Here is a 26,716-nt window from a genome sequence, read left to right on the forward strand (position 1 = left end):
TGGCTCAAATATGGTCACTATTCATTTGAAAACTAATCAAGACATACATGAAACAAACATGAAAACAAAGCACGTGCTTAACTGTGTATCCGTTATTGTTATTTTGTACCAAGGTTAAAGTATTTTTAACCCAGGTGTATGTCCTGTCGCCAATCTTCGGAAGAAAAATAATAAGATCAGAGCTACCGATCTTCCCTGATTAAAAAAAACGTTATTTTCACAATATTCTGTAGGTATTATCGATAGTGATTGCTTCAATTGCAATATTACAAAATTATTTAATTAAATCAGCAAAATTCAGGAGAATCAAAACTGAATAAATTTGACAGCTAATGCAGCTTTAATCAGCGGTTTCGTCATGCAAATTATCGTACGTCATGGTCACTTAAGATACATGTACATAATAAACTCCTTTAACCAGTGGAATAATTAGTTGCTTGGTTTGTTGAGTCAAAAGCTTTTCTCAACTTTTGTTTTGATTATTCTTTTTTCTTTGTTTCTAAAAACAACAGAGCATAGTTCCTATTATTTCGTCAATATATAACTGAAGGAAATAAGAATTTTTAGGATAAAACGTATAAACGTTTGAGTTTGCCATATGCAATCAATATGGGTATAAACAGGTCTTTCTTCTTAAAAACTAGCCTTCATGCGTGTACTGTTTTTGATGCGTTCGTGTGAAATGTTGAAAATTATAAATAAATGAACAGTAATCTCCCTTAGTCTTACCAGTGACGATCAAATTGGCGGGAAGCTGACTCCGCATATCCACAACATTGACATTTCCTATTGATTTGGTAACAGAACTTGACTGACTGTAAATATAAAGCGTGATTGTAGTATAAAACTAATCTACTGGACTTTTCATTATTCAGTTTAAGCGATAATGAAAATTTATACAGGGAAAATTGTTTTTCCAAGTCAACATAGGCGACATTGATAAGGAAGAAGATTAACGAAATACAAACGTTTGATTTTACAGATTTTGCTTTGAAAAAAAAATGTTTCCCGTTATGAAAGAGTAATCAAGGGAACCAAGTTTATAGCGGTAATCAAAAGAATGTAATCCAGGGACAAAGACCTGACATGGAAAACAGACATACACAACAAAGAACATGAAGTAACTAAAATCATACATACAAAGTAACAAAAAAGCAAGAGTAATCAAGGAAACCAAGGTTATAGCGGTAATAAAAAGAATGTAATCAAGAGACAGAGACCAGACATGGAAAACAGACATACACAACAAAGAACATAAAGTAACTAAAATCATACATACAAAATAACAAAAAACAAATGAGCAACAAGGACTTAACTAAAAACTGAAGTAGTACCGTTACGACGCTATTGAACAGTGAATAACAAAATCAACAAGTGCTGGAAAAAACAAAACAGTTACGGACAATACAACTTACAAGAACAGAATTGTATGCTACACAATTCTTCTCTTTACATACTTGAAAATTCATAAACTAGTTTTATGAATATTCTTTTCATGAGACGGAAATTTAGCCCCGTTACCCAAAATAAAAAATGAATATTATATCACTAAAAGGAACAAAACCATAAGATTCTAATTGACAAATATAAAAGTGGAAATATTTGGCATTTTAGGATTCATTTTATTCACTTAACAGCAGTGTGCTATGGCTTAGATAATTGACTTAAATGTGTAAAAAACAAGTTTTGCTTCGTACTATTGATACATTTTCTTCTAGTTTCACGTTACTCTACTAATATTTTTATCAAATACCAACTCATTGTTTTCTTTCGGGGATTCGTACATATCCATGAAAAAGGGAGAACTTTTAACATAAAATTATTCTTTGAATGTTTCTGTCTGATACCAATTCCAACCAAACCTGTACAAAAGTTTACACTGTACACTGGGTTTTATATGGTGACCTGTCAAAAAACTCTCATTTCTTTTATAAACATGTCTAAGAATTGTCGCTTGGCTCACTTTTATAATTAACCGACAAAAATGCTTAACTTTTTAATATACTGGGAAACAAAATGCCATTTAGAATTTATTCAAATTCAGTTATAGTGGTAAATTCATTTTTACAATTAAGTGTAAATCGGGCTAACTCTGAGCTAAAGAAAATGCAGGTAGAGCCTACGCATAAAATTGAATACAAATGTATTTTATCAACCATATTGCGTCTCTTTATATCAAAATGTAGGGTTAGTCGAACAGGTTAATAAATCAAACTTTCAAATAAGCTAAATATACCAGTATTTTCAGTTTGTGTGCATATAGTGGAAAGCATAAATCTAAGCGTTTTATCCTTGTAAATACTGAATCACGTATAAGTTCATTAAATAGAATGTTGAACACTCAAGATGTTCAGACATGAACTTACCGAGACGGGTTTAAATAATTGTAATAATTAAATTTATTCATCAAAATATTGTACTATTATTAACAGTTCAAAACAAAGTAAATAGTATACACATCCTTGGTCCGATATACATGTTATTATTTAATTTTGAAAGACATTTTCTTTTTTATGTTTGCATCTCAGGATTATTCTTTTAATAAGATTGTATGTAAAAGCCCAAATGACTTGAATATAACAACTACATTGTAATAAACAAGTACTTGGAATTTGGTCAGTGACACTATCTTGTCTTATTATACCTAACGGTATATATCGTGAATAATTCGGAAATCAGCACTTGGTGTACCTATTACTTCCGTGTCAAACATCCGTGCATAAGAATTTGTCAACTTTTATTTTATTATTTTAGACTTGATCATTCATTTAAGTAACGGTTGGATTATCAAGATGATTGACACTATGTAAATATCATTTAAATGAAAGAGATTGGAATTTGACACAGACTTGCGTATCATCTGTTACAAAAGCTCATACGATAAACGTGTGTCGGCCCAAATGTACATAATATTGCCTACACTACTCCAATAGTGGTAAATAGTAGAGAACTCAACCTATAGTGAGCCGAAAAAAAATATTTCATTTTTTGTCTTTAGTTTTATATTTGACAATATCAGAAACTAAACGACACGAGAACGCATAATATTAGTAACTAACAAGTCAATTAAGCTAAACTCTCATTATATTATATTACTTTCAATGTCAAACTGAAACATTGAAATATATATGCATTCCCTAAAGTAAAAACTTTGTATATTACTATACACAGGAATAATGACGTTTTCAAATGTTTACATTTCACTTTTCACTGTGGTTAACACATACCACATTGAAAGATTTTCGATAAATGTGTTTCTGTAAGGGGTTAATTTTATAGTGTTAAATGGGCCATGACTTCAACAAAGTGAAGACTTTATAGTATTCTGAAAGTTAAAAAAAACATTCTAAATATTTATTCAGTGATGCAATTGGTCTTCACAATATTCTTGAATCCTATAATCCATGATCTAAATAGAATATTTATCTGTATTCAGAATAACAATATTGTTCATGTATTTTTGTTTTACTATGTAATGCATGATGGTGATGCCTAAGCCATGAAAATAAGGGCGTCCATTACGAAAAAGATATCCCTGCCAAAGCACAAAACCACTAAATGTTATAAACTTTTAAATGTTCAATGAATAGAACTAGTATCAGTTATATATATACATATATAAATTTAAGGTATGCTTTTATATGAAAATATTCTAATTGTTTTAAATATCAATATAAACATAAACGTCTTACACTGTTGATCTATCTTGACTAGAATTGTGGGACGAACTGTCTGTATTTTCTCTTGTATCAATTGTTGTGTCATCTGAAATATTGTAATATGTTAGGTATCATACATACAATATAATGATATATCCGTCTGAAGACAATGCTTTTAGGTCTCAGAACTGTCACTCAGCGAAATAACTTTAATATTGTCAACAACACGAAAAGAAATATGAAATATGAAAAAAATACAAAGGTGTGTGATAATAAATTGAACAATACAAGGAATTCACCCATTTGTCATGTCAAGGATGCGTAGATGTGTTTAATTAGGATGAATAATAGTGTATTTAACCATACACAAATTTGTGCGACATTACGAGGAACTAAACCGGATACCACGAAACATATCCGAAACTAATTCTTTTTTTAACGGTCTGAATGTTTGGCTGCATGAATATCGTTAAACATAGTTCATTTTAACGTTTTCAATTAATAATCATTCAAAACACATCAGCCGAGATTGTAATATAATCTAAATTACTGAATATAAAATTTCTGATTTGACAGAACTAAAGCATGACCTAGAACAACAAAGAGATTCGTGTTACACATTTCAATGTATACTAACCCGACTCATCTTTCTTTAAATCTTCTCTTTTCCGTGCTACAGCTATCCCAACAGGAATATTAGCAACTCCTGAATAAAATGAAGTATGAAAATGTCTGTTATTCATTTCTGTTCACGCATACATTAGCTACAAAATCTTGAATATTTGCGTAAATGCAGAATATTGATCCAGCATTTGGACTGCATTTGAACCTTCTAACTAATTATAGACATCCTTCATTAGCTGTAGTTCCAAAATTAAACTATCTCTAACACGTCCATCTTTAGGCTAAATAAAAGTTTGCACGGTTGATCAAGCCTACTAAAGGATATCTTTGCTAGTTATGGATTTCATCTGGCTGGTAACATGTCGAATCAATAACGTATTCCTGATTATAAAACTATATATCTTCTCTAAATGGACAAGACATTATACCATCTGCCTGTAATGGTCCATGTGAATATTGATGCCAAGTAATTAAATACAGGTCTTGTTCAAAAGAGACATTTTAACGAAAGAAATGAAATATGGTTAAAATTAATTTGCAAGTGATTCAAAACTTATTTGTACGGAAATGTAATTTTTATAAAAGATTGTTAGTTAGTCGGTTACTGATTTTATTTGTACATGTACTAAAATACAAAAATAGGTCAATGACACATTAACCCGTAAAAAATGTTTTTTTTATCAGTTATTGCCCTTAAAACAGATTATTTTAAAGTTTTTGAACCCAAATTAAATGCAGTATAATGTGAAAACTCTTCCCTTTAGAACATTAAATTTACATTCTACAGGTTAGTAAATTTGGGAAAAAAATGAATTTTACATGGTGTCGACAAAATTATGTTGAAGTAAATGAGTAAATGGGAGAGAAACCATTTGGTTACTTTTTATTTACTTCGATTGATTCAATATAACGTTAATACTGCCTTTATATAAACATTCATACTAAATAACCAACTGGAGCATTTAAATAAGAATGTAAATGTGAATAAAATGAATACACAGACAACGGCTAAATTAATGGGATTATCATGAAGTTTATTTACTTTGTGTAAATGTGTACGATTAGCCATTATAATAGTCCATTAAATCAGTAAAATAACCCCCTTCTCAATTCGTTTTATAAACCAGTTACGGATTCTTTCTGAAGCGAAGGCGTTTTCTGGAGGTACTAGTATTGATATTTAAAACGGAGTAGAATATTAAGGAAGTGCCTTAGCAACTATAAAGTTTAAAATAAATCCACTATACGGATCTACATGTGTCATTCAAATCAATTTGACGTAATGATAAAGGGTAATTTTGCAAAAATCGTATAAGCATACAAGCATGTTAAATATTTCTCTTAATATTCTGGACAAGTAAGACCGCCTTCAAGTTTCTACGTAAAAATATTAAATTAGCACAACGTGAAGTAATAAACTGCCTATAGAGGATCCAGAGAATTACAAAAAGGGTTCTTATCCGATGCCCCAAATCACCCAACGCCCATGATAATGTGAAAAATATGCGTTATATGTACATACACCTACTTTAAAAATAGCGAATTTGTTTGATCTTTTTATTGAACCATATTGTTTTCAAGCTCATAAGCCCTGCCCCCTTTGATTCCACATATGACCATTCAATTTTCACTTAATAGAATAATGATGATATGATGTATCCTTTGGGCATTTGTTTTTGTATTAAAAAACAGATAAAATATGTGGCTCTGCATATTTGACATAATATACACCCATGATTTGAATTTATATCATGTGTTACAAGAGTACCTATTTATTTGATTGAATCCGATATAAATTATTGTTATTGAATCAAGTTATTGTTATTCTGATACAGCAATATCACAAACAATTTTTGCGACGTGGATACACTACACTTTACTACGATTTTTTTGCAAAAAGGATGATATTTTGTTTTAACGACATGTTAATATTCTATGGTTCTTAAGTTCTATAATGTTCAGAAGAATACCGTCTTCTCTTATGACCTTTCAAGACCATATTGTTATATTCTTGGTTTTTAGTTAGTCCGAGTTTCTCATTTGCTTTGTTACTTTGTATGTATGATTTTAGTTACTTTATGTTCTTTGTTTTGTATGTCTGTATGTCCATGTCTGGTCTTTGTCCCTGGATTAGATTCTTTTGATTACCGCTATAAGCTTATTTCCCTTGATTACTCTTAATATATTTCTTCTTTTTGTGCAGATTTTCTTTATACAACAGATTTTTGGGAAAGTTACCTTTAAAAACAACTAGTAATATCTAAAACAATACAAATAAAGTTAAACAGAATTAATTAGAGGTAACATTACTTCGATGGATCAAATTTGACTCTTTTGTTGTCAAAATAGATTAAAGGTAGACACTGAAAGTCGGAATATTTGTAAAACATCTATACATCTCAATATTCTATTAGCAATACAGTTTCGCATTTGAATAATACCCTTACAAAAATTAGCAATTTTTACGACTGCTACAATTCAACAATTCCTTTTATCACTTTAATCATAGTTATGTAAATAGCCCACACACATATTTTGCATCTGAGTTACAATATTTCCTATAATGAGTTTTGAGCAAATACGATATGCCATTGCGAACGTAATGGAAGTCTTAACAACGGTCTATTTGATGGCAGGATAATGAATATTTTCATTTGGTATCGATGTTGCCAAAGTTCAGTCAGGACGTAAGTCTTAATAATGAACGTTGGTCCCACCTTCTACTGCACATTCAAGAGAAAGGATTTTATGTTAGTCCTAACTTTAACGGCCTTTTCATGATTAGGTATAAAGCAAAATAAATAATACATTCAGTGTTGAACAACTTCAATCAGTGGGTTGGAAGGATCAGAAGAAAAAAACATTTTGTGATATTGTCTAGTAATTTCAAAAGTCTGCAGAGAAATTAGCAATTAAGAACGAAGGTAAAAAATGAACAAGAGAGAATTATATCAACGAAAGTTCTAAAAATACAGTACATTGTACGTAAACTTTTTTGTTTTCAACTCCATAAAGTAAAATGGTTAATTTTTGTTTCTGTATATGGTATGTTTTGCTATGATATGATATCTATCTCGACGCACCATGGAGCGATTAATAAATTTGCTCATTATTAGCTTACTTTTACTATAGTAGGTAGAAAAGCCAGACTTTACACTAGCATTAGGATAAAGATATACAATTAATGAATGACATTCATATTTTTTCGGTCTATGAAGATACAACCTCAATGCCAAATTAGCACAACTGAAAACAACCTGCTATGCAGGTTGAGGTATAGCAGGTTGAGGTTATTTTAAATAGATTAGTATATGAACGAAAACATTGTAAACTGACCTGATATTTTCTTATCATCACCTTTGGGTTTTATCAAAACCCTCTTTGTCGGTAGCTTTTGCTCTGGTTTTCTCGGAGATGACATGGTTCTAGAATTATCTGAGTTTGATTTCATGGATTCTGAAGTTTCCTGCCGTTTTGATAACACTTTAGTAATTGCTTTGACAGTATCCTTGGAAGTTGTTGTAAGTTGTTGGATCTCCTTTGAATGTCTCGGCTTTAATTCCTGTAAATTCTTATCATCGTCGTTTGCGCACTGTTTGTTCAACTCATTGTTCTTTAAGGCTGTTGAGATGCTATCGGATTGCCTATTACTGACATTCTTAATAACAGTATTTTTTTCTTGCTTTGACTCCAACGGCGGAGATGCCTCACATGGAGTCCAATCTTTACTCTTTTCAAGAATGTGTTTTTTCAAACACAAAGGCATTGTGGATGCAGTTGTAGTTACCGACGAATTCGGTGACGCTAATTTTGGTTTATTACTGTTATATGTATGAATTTCGTTGCATTTGTCTTTATTCTTGCCAACAACACTAGATACATTTTGTTGTATTCTTGAGTCACTGTCATTTTTACTACTTCGCGTCGTATTTGTAGATGAAATTGAAGAGCATGAGTACTTAGGTGATTCTTTCTTGATGCTCATGTCACATGGTACGGTCTGAACTGGTTCCGAACACATAACAGTAGTGGTACCAGTAGACAGAGGAGGCGAGATTAAGGAATGAGTTGTAGAGAATAGGGAATGGTAGTATGGTAGTGAGTAAGTTGTTGATGTCGAAGCTTTATATGGATCTGAAAAATATGTTAAAGTTAATGCTTACTATTTTGAAAATTTCAAATGGGAAGAGAGACACTTATTGCGATTAAAATACAAGATGCTTCGTCAATGAAATAAACCTTTTATTATCGTGTATCCACCAAAAAAAAAAACTTATGATACAGTGATAACAAAAGTACAAAAAAGCATCATCATATCAGCATGAGCCTGAGGACAATATCTATTACGCAAGCTTCCGTACTTGTTAAGCAAAATAACATTTCTTTAATTCGATAAATCATTTAAGTTTATAATTGTGTAACTTAAACTTTGAAACAATAGCCTCAGACAAAAAAAAAAGGAATGAAATAAATTCCGTTTACATTTACTGTTCATGTGAAGTAACAAACCATAAATAATGTATGCAGTTGTATATTACACAAAATATTCATGTATGAAATTGTCATAAACAAAAACATGTTTTAAAGTGTAGCCTATTATTTTTATTTTATTATGTAAGCACTGAAAAGAATTCACATAAAATAACGATTTAAAAATACCATATACCTGATTTTGACTGAATTTAAATTGCATTTAATTTATCTCGACAAAAACACCCCAAAGAAAATAGAGTCAAGCCTTTCGAAACCGTGCCCTGGTTAAAAAAAAAACCTCAAAGAAAATAGAGTCAAACCTTTCGAAACCGTACCCTGATTAAAAAACACCCCAAAGAAAATAGAGTCAAGCCTTTCGAAACAGTGCCCTGATTAATCAAATCGGATTACTTTGCTTTACTACACGTAAGTCTCACATCGTGTGAACATTAATACAATATGTATTAGCTTCTGTACCTATTACGTAGCCCACTGGGCATTGATATGAACGAATAGTTAGTATGCTCGCCTCGAGTGAAAGGGAAGGGTGGAAGGGGTAGAGAGTTCACCGTCGACTTAAACATAGAACTAACATCCAGAATTCATTACAGACAGAGTGAACACTGTTAGATTTGGATTCAGATTGGTGGGTTTAGTATAACATGCCTTCAGTTAGCACATTCGACTTAGTGTGCTAGTCTAAAAAAGTTTGGCGACTATCAACCAATCAATCAGTCCAACTAGAAGAAGAGATGTGTAGATTTTATAATTTAGTTGAACTGCGATTTATTTTCTTCCATGTATCAATTTTTGTTTATATATTTGAAAATTCTACTCCGTCCCTCTCCCTTAGCTGAATAATAGTAAAAGCACCATTGATTTACTTCAGCTTTTTCATATTAATTTCTATAATATACATTGATTTAATTTTGTTACACATGCTATGAGCTGTATCTTAAAAAAAAAGATCTACCAAGTCCTCCTCTTAAAAAACTATAACAAATTGTACTATCAAACGGTTTTTAAAACAAATTTCGAGGTTGATTTAATTGACAATAGTTATCCTAAAAGCCACCATTTTGTATAAAATTAAATTTATGATTAAAGAATACCACCGATTTGCTAAATGTATCTTTGAATTAGTAAATTCTTACAAAACTAATCATACTAATTCGGTCAAATATCAGTTAACTATTTATAGTGTAGATAAATAGCTAAAGGGCACATAATAACAACAGTCTGTATCATACCTGTATCAATATAAAGTCTGTTGATATACCATTAACCTTGATAAGGTGATGCCTTTTCCACGAGTCATATAAAGGGAGAACAAATTAATGACGGGTACGCCGGTCGCCCTTGTAACCCTTACTTCGTCTTTTTTCCCCAGATATTGACTTGGATAAAGAGAGTGGACACAAGATGAGATAAAAATTTCCTTGTAGTTGTAATTACTAGTATTCTTCATTTTATAGAAGTATCTTTTTGAGCAACACATAAAGTAATATGCCCACTGTAACTGTATGTAAAATGTGAGCTTTATCTTTATTGTCTGAACATTAAGCTTACCCGTAGTTGCAATTGGTTTACAATGCCCATTGGGCGATTCAGAGGACAGACCACTGGAAGTTGAAACCGTTGTCATGGTGATGGGTGAGTCTCTTTTATCTTTAATTACCGTTTCCTTTGGTTCGGTTTTATCGTTTTGTTTTGGCTCTTCCGTATCATCTTCATTTTTCTCAAAGTCCGTGTCCTTCGTTTGTGTTTCAATGTTTTCATCCTTGTTTTCACGTTTGTCTAATTTATACAAAGTCAATGCTATATCCTTTTCCTTTTTGTCATATTTTTTATCCACGTCACTATCAGGTTTAGAAATTAATTTAGATTGTTTATCCTCCTTAGTTGTTAGTTTAGCTTTATCATCGAGTTTGTCATCGTTTTTAACAAGTTTCTCCTTCTTATGTGAACTAGTTTTACATACAGAACCTGACGAAGATTTTGGTGTTTGACTTTTTTCAACTTTTTTAACATCGACCTTTTTATCGCTCTCTTTTAATACTTTATGAGAACTGTGTATTTTAGCTATGCTTTCCTGAAGCTTTGAACCAGGTTTTCCGGATTCAATCCGTTTTGTTTCTGATTTTGTAGAATCCTTTTTAGAAGTGCCGTCATTCTGGGAAGATTGACTAACTGTGCTTGAAGATGAAACCACAGGAAGACCTGGATACAGTCCTGCATCTATAAACAATACGTATATATAGTAGAGTTTATTGTTATCTGCTGAACTACTATAGAACTTATTAGGGCTTTTTTAGTATACACCGGAATGCATACATAAAAAATAATGTAAAAAACAAGACAAATTGTTCACATATACGTTGAAATGTGATTTTCTGGTAACAGTTTGAGTAGTGTACATGTTTTACAACTACGCTACACTTTGAAAATGCAAATACATATGATGTTCGAATATCAAAAGGCATGTGGCATTACACAAATAAGTATAAAGTAACATACAGTATAGCAAAGATCAAAGTCAGAATCCTTACAACACGATATGCATTTTTTTCTATCAATATATTCAAAATACTCTTGATACTAATGTTGTCATAATGAGTCAGGATGTCTAACGAAAACAATTACAAACTAATATCCAGTTGCCATGCTTGGCTTTCATCAATAAAAATCCATATCTATACTTTGCAACAAAAACAAGAAAAGAAATACCATTTTCATAATACGTTGAACGTAAACAAACTCATCAAATACGTCGCCATAGCAACCAACATCTACTTACCTTTCCGTAAGTCATAAATCCGATGGTACGCCGACTGATCAACGCCCCTAGTGGTCAAATTATGGGCAAACAGTGACAAGGATTCCGTCGCCGGCAAATAGGGAATGTGGTACGGTGAGTATAGGTTGTTATTGAGAACATAGCGGGTCCCTGCAACACAAACAGATGGTGTTCTATGACGACCAACATCTAATCAATACAGTATGAACGTCATCTGATTAGCAGTTATAGCTACTCAACATATCAGGCCAGAAATAGTACTTATGCCACGAACAGAGAACTGAACAGGCTAATACTAAGGGTTATGTAGAAATCGCTCATAAGAAGGGCAAAGCTTTAAAGCTGTTATTGTTTACTTCAATAAATGGAGTTATTATATAGAAGAATGTTGCTATATTCCTTGAACAATTGGATAGTAAAATCACTCTATATATACATATAATAAAATATAATGGTTTTGCAGTCTTCATTAAATGATATATCTTTGGTACATGGTAAATAATAAACTTGTAAGCAGTTGTTATTAAATATGACGTCAGAAGGCTTTTCTTGTCAATGGCGATCGAATATTCCATGAAACTTGAGTACCTGCAACCATCCTTGATGTTAAAACTATTATTTCACAAAATCGCCTCTATTGCTTTCTAATGAATTTGAAACGGAAAAAATCAAATTAATTTTTCCTGATCGACAATATGTTACATCTCTTGAAAAAACAAAAAAAGGAGTATGTAGGCGCCATGGAGATTAACTGTTGTATTTTTGTTTTGTTCTCAATTGGCCCAATATAAATTTACACATGTCAACATTTTATTTTTTCAAGATATTTGCTATTCGTTTCAAGTTAAATATAATTGTAATTTGAGTTTGAAGGACAAAAATGTAATGACATTTAAAATAACTCATTTGAATAGTCACATAGGAAATAAAAATAGCATCATCATCATCGAATAAGAATAAAAAAAATATATATATCGTTCAATTGCAGGTTCTTTAACGTCGGAAAAAAAGGCTGTGTATAATTCTAAGACGTTTTGGTTTGTATAAACAAAGCAACTTTTATGAAAAGATTACACCATTTTGACTAGTTTAGGACAATTTTCTTTTCATTCTGAATTCGATTTATAAATCTTAAAAATCATAATATTCAACTTTGCATAAATAAATAAGTTCAAGATATGTATCGTCGCATTTGCATTAAAAAAAACTACCTCTGTTATCTACCAGTAAAGTACATCGAACTTACGTATTTGCATTTTATGATTAGCATGATTAGAACAATTTCTAAAGCGATTCCATTGCCCATCTGTTGACAAAAGTCTCGACAATGTATGCATTTAGGTTGTCAAGAACACGTTGCAACGCCATTATAACGATATTTTTTAAGTGCAAAGGCATATTGATTATGATATTCAGTGCTTAAGGCTACTGTTCAATAATTTTGTTAGAATAAATTACACTCTTTATGACCATCCTTGAGACCTATGTACGGCAAACATTATGTTTAGTGTGCTTAAATGTACTTGGGTACAAAAACATTTTAAACAAATTACAATTTAAGTATGGTTTTTAAAATAATAAGGGTCATGAACATTTTTTTCAAACGACACAAATTGACAAGCTCTAATTTCCCAAAATACGTTCATAAAAACCAAATAAATTCTACATTACCATCTACATGCGTATTCCAATATTCTTCCGGCAACAAAGATTTAAGGTGATCTGCTGACGGTAATGCTCCTGGTGGCAGATAACCCCCTAACAGTGGATATGAGGATCCTGAAATGAAAACGTTATCTTTGATAAAAATTAGGTACATATTAAGTGTAAGTGTTAGTAAAAATCAAGCATAATCGGATAAATCAGAAACATGCATGTCAAAACCCAACCGATCTGACAATAAAATATCGCTCAAGGATGCTTTCTCTATTTGAAAAGACCATTATTTGATCTCTGCATCATTGGATTTGCTCAGAAATTTTCCAATAGAATCTTAGAAAAATGAGGTTTTTGAAAGACCTATCTTCCCTTCAAATGTTCATTTTCAGTGCATTTCAATGAAATTGCAACTCAGTGGTCCAGCATGATGTGGAAAATGTTTTTTCCTTGATTCTGATGGTGCAAATAGTAAAATTACATTAACAAAATGATGGATTTTTCATACCATGTATCACCTACTGCCTGATCCTTACAGGAACTGACACTTAAAACGCAAGTCAACATTATAATTCAGGAAGTCAAACCTTCAAAACAGAACTCTGGACAAAGAGGAATTCCGCCGAAACATATCAGTCTAATATACCTTAATATCAGTTTCAAAGCATATTAAGCATGAATAAACCGAACACTCGTATAAACAGAACAAATTATTTAATCAAAGAGGGATTCGGTTTGAACTAGTTTTACTATATAATTTAAAATAAATATGAAAATCCTTCATCATGTAGAAGCAGGGCCCGGTACAGGCACTTTGAAAAGAAGGGGTGCCAGCCGAGGTTCATCAGAAAAAGGGGGTGCTAGGACATGCATTATTTGCTATTTTTTTTTGTCAATTTTACACATGAAAATTACATATTTTCCAATTAAAAGGGGACAACAAACCCCCCTGCACTCCCATCTGGATCCGCCATTGAGACGAAACACAATATAGAAAAGTAAATACTGCGACTTCTAACACAACAAGTAAAAATAAAAGTATATTAGACCCATGCATATGTTTTTCATTAAATCAAACGTTTTGCAAACACTATTGAAGTATTACAATGTTGATGCACGCAATTATCAATGATATACAATGTATGCATGGCTTATCAATAAAATGGTTTACGGTGTGTTTTAGAAGTTTAAATTCAAAGCATGACAAACCCAGCGTCAACGCAATCTAAACCTGCGGTGTGACTGGCAAGTTTTTCGGACGGAAATGACAATTTGCATTGATTGAATCCTTGGTAAATTTCTTGGTTCATTATAATGTCTTTAGAACTTCGATACAAAAAGAGCAATAGCCCAGGACAAAGATTATTGGTTTCAAAAATAAAGAGGCGAATATCGTTATAACATGGAGACAAATACATTCAGGGCAACGAGAAGTCGACAGGGTATAGGTTAAGTGCTTTTTAATTTTTAAGAAAAACCAAAAGATTTGGTTATTTTCGTCATGTTGCACAAAAGTGTGAATTTTGTAGACTATGAATAATATATACCTGCATTGAAAGGTAAAAAACTGGTAACCCAAAGCAAAAAACTTACAAAAACTTGTTTGGGCGGTTAAAAAACTTGTAAAAGAAAGTGGGTCCAACTTATTATTTTCTCATTTTTACCCAAATTGTGCACAAAATTAACCTATAAATTTTCAAACAATGTGGGGTTTCCACCCCAAAAAGCCCTCCCCTTCATCCGCCACTACTTCTGTGACGAAACACTGTTCCAACATCACTTCAGCAAATACATATCGCACTTGTTATGCGTTGAATTATACTGAGTCTAGTACCACATATAATTATATACCTTATCAATGTATAACAATTGACTTAGCGCGCAGGGATGTGTTTTATGTAACGAATAATTCCCGATTAACTTGCCATTAAACCTTTTTACCATAAATTCATATTTTTAACAATTTTATATGAAATTCGTGTACGTAGAATAATTTGTCATAAATTTTGACGACATCGTTTCTCAAAAAATAACATGAAGCCAAGTGTAAAACATCAAAGAAGTGCTTAGTAAACCAAGAATTAAATTTTGTGTAAACCATTATTTTCCCTATGAACATAATGATTAAATTTTAAGTTGCGTCATAAAACATCATATAGACAGCTTCAAAGAACTTTAATTTACTGAGAAATTATACTGCATGAAATTATCTAAAATATGAACCTTGAGGGTTAATTACAACATACCACGTCTATAGGTGTTAGAGCTAGAAAACATACTTAGAATAAACGTTTTCATGAAAAAAAAAATCAAATAAACAGAGATTTATACCGCAATTTTTAATAAAACTCCAAAATAGAATCTAAAATAATTTATTTATCTTCCAAAATTATATTATTACACATGAGCAAATATTGTAATCCTGATGAATTTAAGAAATGGTAGTAATTAACAGCTAATTAACATTATACATTTTTTGCCTTTTTAGAATAAATGTATGTCATTAAAAACAGAAAGCAGTTCAATTATCTAGTGTACCTAGTAAATTATTTTCATACTTAAAATAGTACGAAAGTACCTGGCAAATAATTTTTCATATCAATGTAAGTGTCATTAACATTTCCTTCCCTTTTAATTAGTCCTGTACCTTAAAACCTGGCTATTAAGGATTATATACTATACAAATGAATAGAGAGGGAAACGAAACACTCAATGCTTATACCATAAATAAATTGTACCAAATTTATAATAACATGATCCTTTCTTCATAACTGGAGGCTCAAGAGAGCCTGAATCGCTCATCTGGTTTACAATTTGCTTATTTGAAAAAAAACTTGAGAAATAAGACGGTCTAGGTTAAAATTAACTGACTTGCCAAATGCAGGAAATGCTTTTAATAGCATTTTTACGACCCGAACAAGAATTTTGCTTAAGGCAATATCTTTTGAATTATTTCCAAAAAACTGTCTTCCGACCCCTATGTTCCGTTTTTAGTATAGGCAGCCATATCTATTCACGGATTAAAAGTTATTTTGAGTACAATTAACTAAATAACCAATATGCTTATTTTCATTATATGATCTTCAATGGTTTTAGAGAAAGATTTTCCAAAATATCAAGAATTGTTTCAGGAGTCATATCACCAACATCAGTAGACGAATCGTTTCGAAAATTTCGGCATTGGTCGGTCTCATGTGGCAAATGATGAACAATATTACCCTTGCAAAAAATTTGCAAAAGACTACGATTTTTGAGTTATTTCCAAGAACTGCTTTCTGACCCCTATGTTCTGTTTTCAGTAACTGCGGCCATGTTTTTTTTTTCACGGATTAAAAATCCCAAAAGTCATTTTGTGTGGAATACTCTAAGGAACAAATATGCCAACTTTCATTGAATTCTATACAATGGTTTTAGACAAGAAGATTTTCAAAGTTGCACATGCAAAACATGGCAAAAACTGTTTCAGGGGCCGTAATTCCTACATCAGTTGACATATCATTTTAAAAATTTCGGCATAGGTCCGTCTCTTCATGCTGAACAATATTATCCTCAGCCAGAATTTTGCTGAAGGCAACAGGTTTTGAGTTATTTGCAAACAAATGCATTCGAAACTCTACGTTCTATTTTTAGTAAGGCGGCCATTTTTTTTTCACGAATCATAAATCCCAACCGTCATTTTGTGCACAATACTCATGCCAAACTTGTATCCTGTCGGTCTAGTAGTTTCAGAGGAGAAGATTTTTGAAAATTCGTCCACTACGACGACGACGGATGCCAAGTGATGGCATAAGCTCACTTTGCCTATTGCCAGGTGAGCTAAAAACCCAGCTACTAATAAGCGCCAAGTAATATGTAAGGAGGGCGGACGCAGTGCAGTCTATTTTGTCTCTAATCTATAATCTGTGGCGTGAAAGGAGGACGCAGACAGTGGAGTATCATACACTTAATTAATACATTCCCGAATATATGTAATGATTATTGTGCAACCAGGTATTGTCAAATATACAACCAACTTTAAAATCTAATCAACATAGCTTTTCAACAATGTTTATTGTTGTTTACCAAGAGAAACCAACCAGATATGATTTTTTTTCTCTCTAAAATTCGATGAACAAAGTTTAAAGCCTGTTTGAATCCCTTATGATAATTATCGCGGTAATTAATCATAGCTGTAAAGTCATTTGACTTCCAGTAATTTGTAAAATGACTATGTTGCATGTCTTCAGTGTTCTATACCGCTACAAATTGCCAATTGCTTTACATATTCAATAATTTTCTTTGTGGTAAATTCTATAACATGTACTTGCATTAATACACACAGAAATGTGAAATCAGGCGGAATCGAACCACACACAGATCTATGAATAATAACGGTTTTATCAGTATATAGATATTACGTATGTATAGCCTTTGCTAACAATTGAATCATAGACTTCATTGTAATTATAATTATCTATAACATGTACGAATATAGTACAGTGTATTGTGGAAAAAAGCAAAATGTCTAATTTGTATTTTTGAGTAAAAAATTGCTTGCATTATTGGCATATGAGTCAAATGTGATAAATATATAATTTCTCATTTATCATTTGAATTGTGCTGTTCGCGAATTGTCTACTTGTACCATACTGTATTTCAAAGCCTCAACCCACATAGGAATTGGATAGTTGTATAATTCATTAAAATTTCTAAATTATTCCATTGCTTTCGTTATGAACTTGATAACATGTCATACTTGGAAACACTGGCGACTTGTTCATCAAAGCATTAGATGACTATGATAATTTCTACGTCATTTGATCATATTAGATAAAAAAGAGAAACTCGAATGGCCAATCAAGTCATGAAGTATTCCACATATACAATGCCCCATTAAATGTGGTCTTGTGAATATTTACAGAATTTAACAACTTATGTATTAAATGATGTTTTTGGTATATTGCCTTTTTTTTTTATAAAAAGAAGTCTTTCCAATAAAAAAAAAAGTCTTATAAGTAATATAAAATATCGAAAGACATGTTAAATATTGCCATTTCATTGTTTATATCAATATATCGTTATAGAAAGAAATCAAAGGTCGTGAGTCGTTATTTTATGTATTTCGAAAATATAAATGTTGCACGAACTTTTTTTTTTTAAAAAGTGCAAGATGGAACGGAAATATTTCAAACAAAGAAAAATAATAATAAAACAGCATGCTACATATTTTGCTCTAGATATATAAGACATAACAAAAACAACTATTTACAAAATATTGACTTAAGATAACGGTTACTAAGATATGAAGTATTAATAAGAAAGAGTTGATGTGCTCAAAATAAACATTATTGGAAAGATCCCGTCTATGCAAATCTTTTAAAATCTGTTATTTTCCTGATATAAATGTAAATCAAGGTATTGAACAGTTTAAAAATTACATATATTTTTAATACGCGGTCTTTTCTCTCAAATATACACATGACATACTTAAAATAAGAAAATAAACATTAAAACATCAGTAGTATATTGTTAACAAATACTAATGTATTGTGTATATAAGGTCAGTTTTACGCAATATTTTAAACTGTGCTTTAGTACGTCGCAAGTTAAGAAAACAAACAAGAATAAAAAAGTGTTCATCAGTGAGAAATTTTCATCGACTGTTGTCAGGCTTTACTGGAGTGAAACCATATTCATATGTAAATGTAGAAAGAAACTCGGAGTTTACTCTTCATACAGTGAATGACATTACATGACCCTAGACGTGCACTGCTTGAACGGTCTAGAACTATTATAAAAAGAACAATGCGTGTATCAAGTAAATATGATTGGGAATAATAAGGATTTGTAGACCACAGAGTTCTAACATGTACATGTATTTAAAACGTAAACAGTACAATTGCAATGCAAATATACATTCTATAGAAAATAAAGAGAGAATGAAAGAAGAAATTGAAAAATGTTGGTCAGTTAAAAATGTTACTCTTCATTTGACAGTATGTTAACCCAATGTACAAATATAAAAATTTGTATTCTTTTTACGTTTTTTTTCTTTTGCTCTCCTGGTGATGTATATTGGATTTTGAGTGCTGTCAATAATATATTTATATATTTTTATAATTTCTCCGATTACTTTGTTTTGTCATCTACCTAAGAGTAACTCGTAGAAGATAAAACTGCATCCAATTAGGGTCGAGTAGATATGACCAATAGCCGTCATCAAAATCGTGAGGATTGATACCCCCAAAATGGTTAGAGTTAGCATAAAAAAGCATATGTATTGTTTTTGGGAAAACTATATGTCCGGGAGATTAAAATGAGACCTCAAAGGAGACGTTGTTAAGGTAATCTACGGGCACGTATTTGTGAGATTTGTCAATTAGAATTTCCTGTTACCTAAATGTTTTTCCCGATTTCTATATCTTAGGTAGACAACAAACTTTTAATCCATTCATAGGATAAGATCGCAGACCAGGTGCTCCGACAGAGCATGACCTCTAGTATGTTTCTTTTTTTCAAATATCGTAGTAACAAGTTAAGTAAACCACTTTTTCCAATTTAAAAAATACATATAAGGAGATAATCATTGAATAATGTATATAGATAATATTCTAAAAACATTGCTCAATTACTTTATGCAATATGTCTATACCTTTAGAAATCATTTTAGATTCAGATTTATTTTATGTACGCAGACACATATGTACATAAATTGGTAAATTAGGCCAATCAATATACGTATAGAAAATGACACAGAAGACAGAAATAATAGATACAGAGAGTGAAAAGTGATTAACATACTACAAGTAATACATTTATCATTATACGGCTGATATTTTTAAAGATTTACATTTTGTAATATTTATTCACATCAATAAGTGCGACTCTGTAATTGAAGTGAAAATTGCGTGTTTTTTTTCCAACTCACTTTGGTCATGTCAAACATTCAATAAACATTCGATATTTTTATCGAATTGAGTATATAGGGGCAACTCTTTCGCTTTACCTGTGTATAATGATATTTTGGGGCTAGTTGAAACCTGTCCTGTGTTATGAGGGTTTCCTCGTTGTTCATTTAGACCAATGGATGGCCTTGGGTTGACATTTTTTATCCAGGTGGGATTCCTGTCTCTTTGACATATTCACCAAACCTATTGGCGTTATAATAATGCGAGTTTTTATTATTGCTATTTCAAATCAGTCGAATTTTCGCAATAATATCACAATGCTACATTTTCTGAATATAACAGTGTTGGCATCTTTTATAAATAACGTTTAACATGCTTTGTATAATATGTTATAAAAATAATAAGCACATTTAAAATAAAACCAAAATCTTTTCCTATTCATTAGACCACACTTATTATGGTTAAACAGAATCCTTGGCCTGCTTCCAAACATATTAGATCAATAAAATTACTTCTAAGTCATAAAGACTTTGAGTGAAGTTTGGAAATATTGAATTATATTATGACATAAATCTGTTTATAATTGAATATCTACAGTGCTAAGTGTTTGAAACGTTCGCAACAGATTCTGGTATAGCGTATTTAAACGCTTAATTGGTTCCTAAGCAAGTTTTTTTTTCGAGAAGTGATTTTTAAAGAAAGTATCTGTAAGACATGGAACTGTGCTAAAGACTAAATCTTAAACACATTTCAAATGTGACGAAACAAAGGTACGAGATTTATTTTTATCATGAAATGAGTTTGATGTTTATTTCTACAATTATAACAATGAATGAATGTGTCCTTGGCCCATATCCAACTTCAGATTTTGATTAGTTCAATACTTCAAGCCCAAAAAGAGTTATTTAAGAGTTGAATTTTCGTATCTTGATAATAATTGAGTTGTCTATCATTTATATTGGTGTTGTGTAATACGATTAAGTTCATGGGTGAACTCTCGAACATAAAATAGAAAAAAATAACAAATACAACGATTTTTTTTTACAGAAAAAAAACATGCAATACTTCATAATCGTGACTACTTAGAAACAATTTTCCTCCAAATATATATAGCCATATAATAAGATATTGACTTGAAACATAACTGCTGAACCTCCGTACTAAAATTTAAGTTAACCAACATTTCAAACATTTCAGACAGATTGAATAAATGACTATAAGTGACTTAAACGTATAATCATTACAAAATATTTACAAAATATAGACGATAAATATAATGGGTACTAAACATTGTTAACAAATATTTATTCCTTGTAAAAAACGGAGCGGTGTATATACAAGAGTAACATCAAACAGTCTGCGGTCGAAAATGGAAACATTCAACAAGTACGTCACAAAAAGGTGTACATTCAACACCAATGACGACACAGTTGTATGTTAATTCTTACAAAAATATTAAGCTTGATCAAAGGCAATCAGAAAGACTGTTGGGATTCCCATGGGTACCAATTGTGCACCATTTATTGTGGACCACTTTCTGCACTGTTACGATTCACAATTTATGGCTATAAAAAATAAAGACCCTTCCAAACAACACTTGGTTAAAAAAAAATTAATAACACCTAACAATAATTGATAGTTGGACGATATTTGGCTCTAAACAATGATGACTTCAATATTCATATTATCGATATCCCGTAGAACTGTCTTTGAATAAAGCAAATATTGTTAAAGAAGAACGTCCGTTTCTTGATCTTAGTATTCATATCCATAATGGTAAACTTAATACTAACAATAACGATAAAAGGGGTGTTTTTTCATTCCCTATCGTCAACAATCCGTTTTTAGGTGGTGACGTCCGCGTCTCACCATCGTATGGTGTTTACATATAATTGGTTCGATTTGCTCTTATTTGTAACAATGTTTCGGATTTTAATGAAAGGAATCTTAATATAACAAAGGAATTACCACATCAAGGCTTTCGATATGACCAACTCGTAAAATCATTCACACTTTTTTTCAATCGATACATGGAACTCACTCTTAATATAGATGTACTTGAAAAGGATTAAGACGAATATCCATCACCCTTTGTTTAACGGTAATATTCTACACAAAGCACGGAAAGCTCGATACTCACCCAGTAAATTAACTAAACCGTTAAATAGGCTCATTCGTTAGGGATATGGGCATGATGTTGTCAAATCGTTTAGGATAGCATTTTTTGGTATTAACATTGCTTCGCTCATACGGTCTTTGCATAGAAATTAAAACACTATTTTTAAAAGCCGGTTTTAGCATGATATGGCATAGGTTGTGTCTTTATTGTACGATTTATGATGTACCGTGATTCTCAACCTCGCATAGGAAGAATTGGGATTTATTTTACATACGATGAGGAGCTAACTTTTTGTAGGTTTAAACTGGTTTGGAGTTGACATGTCAGTTAACTGCTAGTAGTTCTTAGTTTGTACATTTGTTTAATTTATAATCTATTTCTTTATTTCCGATGTAACAAGGAACTCAGACCTTTTTTAACTGATTTTAGGTGTGTTGAATTGTAACATATTTCCACAGTGAACAGATTTTAAAGGGTGAGGGTTGTGATCACGCCAAAGTACTTTAAAGTACTTTAACTCCGCCGCATTTTTTGTGCCTGTCCCAAGTCAGGAATTCCTGGCCTCTGTTTGTCTAGTTTCGTGTTCACCTTAAGTTTATTTTTCATGTTACTTGAGTATATAGGAGCAATTATTTCGCTGTACCTGTGTAATAATGTTTTGGGGCCAGCTGCAGTCTGCCCTGTGGTATGAGGATTTCCTCATCGTTCATTAAAGACCAATGGGCAGCCTTCGGCTGACATTTTCATCCCGGTTGGGTTGTGGTCTCTTTGACATTTACACCACACCTACTCTCGTTATGTTATAACTCTCATCAAATTATTATCTAATATAATTGTTGCTGAAGCAATGGCAACTGTAACTTAAACAGACACACCAATATCTGTTCTAAAAACAAAATATCAATTGTATAAATATTGCAAACACACCTGTTGAAACCAAAATACATTTGTCTTTGTTTGGTGCAAGAAGGGGCTAAGTACAATGTACTACTTATCGTACGACAACACTGTTTTCGAAAGGTAATACGACATGTAGTACAATTGCCGTATACATGTATTATACAATATGTTGTAAATGAAAACAAAATACCGTACAGGTAAACAGGGGGCGACGAAATCACTATTAGGGGAGTGTTTGGCGGTTTTGTTTTGTCAATTTTGTGTGTGTATGATTAGAAACCTAGAAACCCAAGAGCTACAATAAGTCTCCTAACGAGACGGTTACATGCTTCACGTAAAGCATAACTGTAATTGAGTAAATTTACGTAGGAAGCAAGAGGTCAGTACAATATTGATCTGTTCCGAACAATCAATTAAACATCCATTCAATAGATTGCCCTCTGTGTGTATACTTTATTGTTTTTGAATGACATTCGTATTGATAAATTATTCACATTTATAAATATAATTGATGAAATATACACTATGTAATTTGCGACTTAACAGAACCACCGTGCGATTCAATTGACCGGTACTGGTACAGAATGATACGATGTAATTCAATAGCTAGGGAAATTTCTTCACATCTATTGTAGGGAAAAATTTATGCCTTCTATAGCCTTAACCATGTGAATAGATTCGAATGAGATTTTATATTTGGCGTGTGTTTTCATGTGACGAAAGTACGAAGAAAAAACTTATAATGGAGATTTAAAGAAAGATTACCAACTTCCAACACAGATGAACTGTTGTGTTCCCTCTTTATTTTTTCACCGAGCTGAGGAAGGATTATAGAAATGTAAAAAGATCAAGTGTAATGAATTTTGACTATAATCATGCAAACAGCAATCTGTAGATGGGTTACGTGGTATATTCAAATAAAAACCATTATCCAATAACTTGAGGATTTTAATAAGATGTTTTATAGCTGCTGTCTGACGTCTAACTATACATCTGCCATGGAAAAGAATGCAACAGAAATTAAATATTTAGCCCCTCGGGAACATAAATGATAATTAAGGTAATCCCCTCAAAGCTAAAGTGTTAGGCGTACGTTGGGACAGAAATGAATACATTCAATTATCATATTTCATTTTCTATTAATCACATATATTCTAGTATATTTTATCGCCACTATAATAAAATGATTTTGCTGCAGTAGCTATATCTAAAAGGTCAACATCTGGAACGGTTTCAAAATTACTGAAGACGACACACGGTGAGATGTTAACTTTATAAAATCAAATGTTTGTTTTCATGTTTTGTGTTTGGAGTTAAGCAGCTAAAACAAACAAAAATCATACGATATAAAGATTTGTGGATTTACTCTACATGTCTTCTTGACACTTCTTCACTTCCGCTAAGCCTAACATACTATAAGTGAGTCACATTTATACATGGGAATGTAAGGTATCTACTGATTTGAGCCAAATTATACTAGAATTGAGTGACATCTATTTGCTACTTAACTCATTCTATCCACATCTATAAATAAGTATTTTACGTTCTACGTGTGCTTTTTGTTAAGTTTTTCCATAAGTATTTAAATATTTTACATTTATGTCCACATCTTCAACGTTTTTTCTGTTTCTCATCATACGCATTTCGTGTCCATTTCAGATCCTTCTGCGCAAAGAGTACACTCTTTCCCACGGAGATTGTTCCTGCTTATATATACATTGATTATGTGTATTCTTTACTGACAGTTACGGTTAATGTTTATTTCGATTGGATGGAACAATTTCATGTTACAATTATATCAGGATATTTTCATTGCTCTTACCAGTTTCTACATAAGTGTAGTCGTTATATCATAATTCTGAAATTTTTAAATTTCATATAAATGTATATATATATTAAGCTTGAAACATGTGACATGGTGTATATATATTTAGTTACGGAAGGTTGTAGTCATGATTACAAAAAAAATAATAAGAAACTCAGAAGGCTGTAGTCATGATTACAAAAAAAAACTATCAATTTCAAGTTATTTTAAAATTCTATACGTATATTATTGTCATGCAACAAAAATAGAATAGAATACAATTCATTTATTTATTCAGTTAGATCAACTGCCAAAAGGTAGACATCAGTTTATTTTGCCACACATTTTACATACAAAAAAGTGAGAAAAAATACTAAGATGGTTATCAAATATAACACACTTGCCTGTTTTCCTTCAAATTAATAAAAAGACAATGTTGACAGGCGATTTATAGTTTTTTTGTTTAAATAGTAATAAATGTCGTAACTTTATTTTCTTCACCTATGTGATTTGATAGTTACAATGATGATTATTAAATAAATATAATTCGGTAATTCTAGAACAAATTTCCCGTTAAATTCGACATTTTATAGGACGAAAACTGACTTTATACATTTCATAACATTTGAACTATTTATAAATATTACTTTATACATAGATTTCATTGAGTTTAAACTTATTTGCAAATATTGCAATCATATTTAGATCTAGATTCTAGAACGGCCCTTTTTTTGTAATTTCAAGCAGACAACAAAATCAAGGAAGTGGTGAACCATACATAAAATATGCATTAAAAATAATGTTGAGATACGATGAAATTATTAAAGAATTATTACTTTCTCTAAATCTGTCTAACAAACAGATCACTCGACAAAAATCGCCAGCAGTCCTTTTCACAAAAAATCGTAAGTGTAAAATTTTCACAAAAAATCGTAAGTGTAAAATTAGTCGTAAGTTATGATGTCATAATATAGTTAAGTATTGTGACGTCACAATTTACGACTAATTTTACTCTTACGACTTTTTGTGAAAAGGGCTGCAGGACTTCAAGAAAACTTCTGAGTTTGAGGAAAATCAAAAATGAAAACCTGACTATAATAAATGTATTTTATCTTAATATTAAAAAAACTGCAACTGGAAAAGAATTATTTGTATTTTTCATTTAAACTTTTAAACAACACCAATCATTATAACGAAAAATATATTCTCAAATTGAATGAAAACGCTATAGTCGTATCAAGAAATAAATATACAAAATGGCTTTCGAAAATGAAAAAAAAAAAACAACAAAAAAACAAAAAAAAAACTGCGTCAAAATAATACGGGCCTGTATCGGATTTCGTCATAACGCATGTATCAATGTCGTCTGCAAATTATCACCAATCTTCCAATTATATCACCTCTCATCAGATTTTACGCTTGATTTATTCGACCTAATAGGCGGTGTGATCATTGTGTTTTCATTTAAGTTGACAATGATGACATAATGTACAATGGAAAGGACAGGCAGTTTTTTCTCTGAATGAAAAAAAAATCTCTACTGTCAATATGCTTGTCACTTCTTTTTATGAGGAACTACAGCGTTCAAGAAATTCCATAAATACGATTTCTTTCAATCTGGGGTTACAACCTTATAGCCAATGCAACATAGGCCGCTTATGGCGATGTCAAATTGGAGATTTAAACGACAATTTTAACATTAAGACGTAAGACAACGAATAATTACATGTTAAAAATACAGTTTAACGTGTCTGATCTTTATATCAAATTCCTTTACTCAGTTGCTGTTTAAAAAAA

The 26,716-nt window shown here is 31.4% G+C and overlaps 1 protein-coding gene and 1 long non-coding RNA gene across 13 annotated transcripts in view; one reads left to right on the forward strand and one right to left on the reverse strand.

Annotated features, from left to right (window-relative positions):
* LOC148619779 (uncharacterized) overlaps positions 1–26,716 on the reverse strand; it is a 53,736-nt gene that overhangs the window by 19,170 nt on the left and 7,850 nt on the right. For all 12 annotated transcript variants that reach the window (XM_088580028.1, XM_088580023.1, XM_088580024.1 and 9 more), the window contains exons 3-9: positions 13,225–13,332; positions 11,554–11,703; positions 10,326–10,994; positions 7,620–8,417; positions 4,297–4,365; positions 3,693–3,765; positions 730–815 (exon numbers count right to left, since the gene is read on the reverse strand). In XM_088580028.1, coding sequence (XP_088436154.1) covers positions 730–815; positions 3,693–3,765; positions 4,297–4,365; positions 7,620–8,417; positions 10,326–10,994; positions 11,554–11,703; positions 13,225–13,332 — 1,953 coding nt within the window. The remainder of the gene's footprint in view (positions 1–729; positions 816–3,692; positions 3,766–4,296; positions 4,366–7,619; positions 8,418–10,325; positions 10,995–11,553; positions 11,704–13,224; positions 13,333–26,716) is intronic.
* On the forward strand, positions 23,622–26,061 carry LOC148619780 (uncharacterized). Its single transcript, XR_015921649.1, has 2 exons — positions 23,622–24,175; positions 24,775–26,061. It is a non-coding gene; the product is annotated as an uncharacterized LOC148619780 (long non-coding RNA).

Source organism: Perna viridis, chromosome 4 (genome assembly GCF_037379345.1).
Source record: "Perna viridis isolate PV_CMFRI_1.1 ecotype Kerala chromosome 4, ASM3737934v1, whole genome shotgun sequence".
NCBI lineage: Eukaryota > Metazoa > Mollusca > Bivalvia > Mytilida > Mytilidae > Perna > Perna viridis.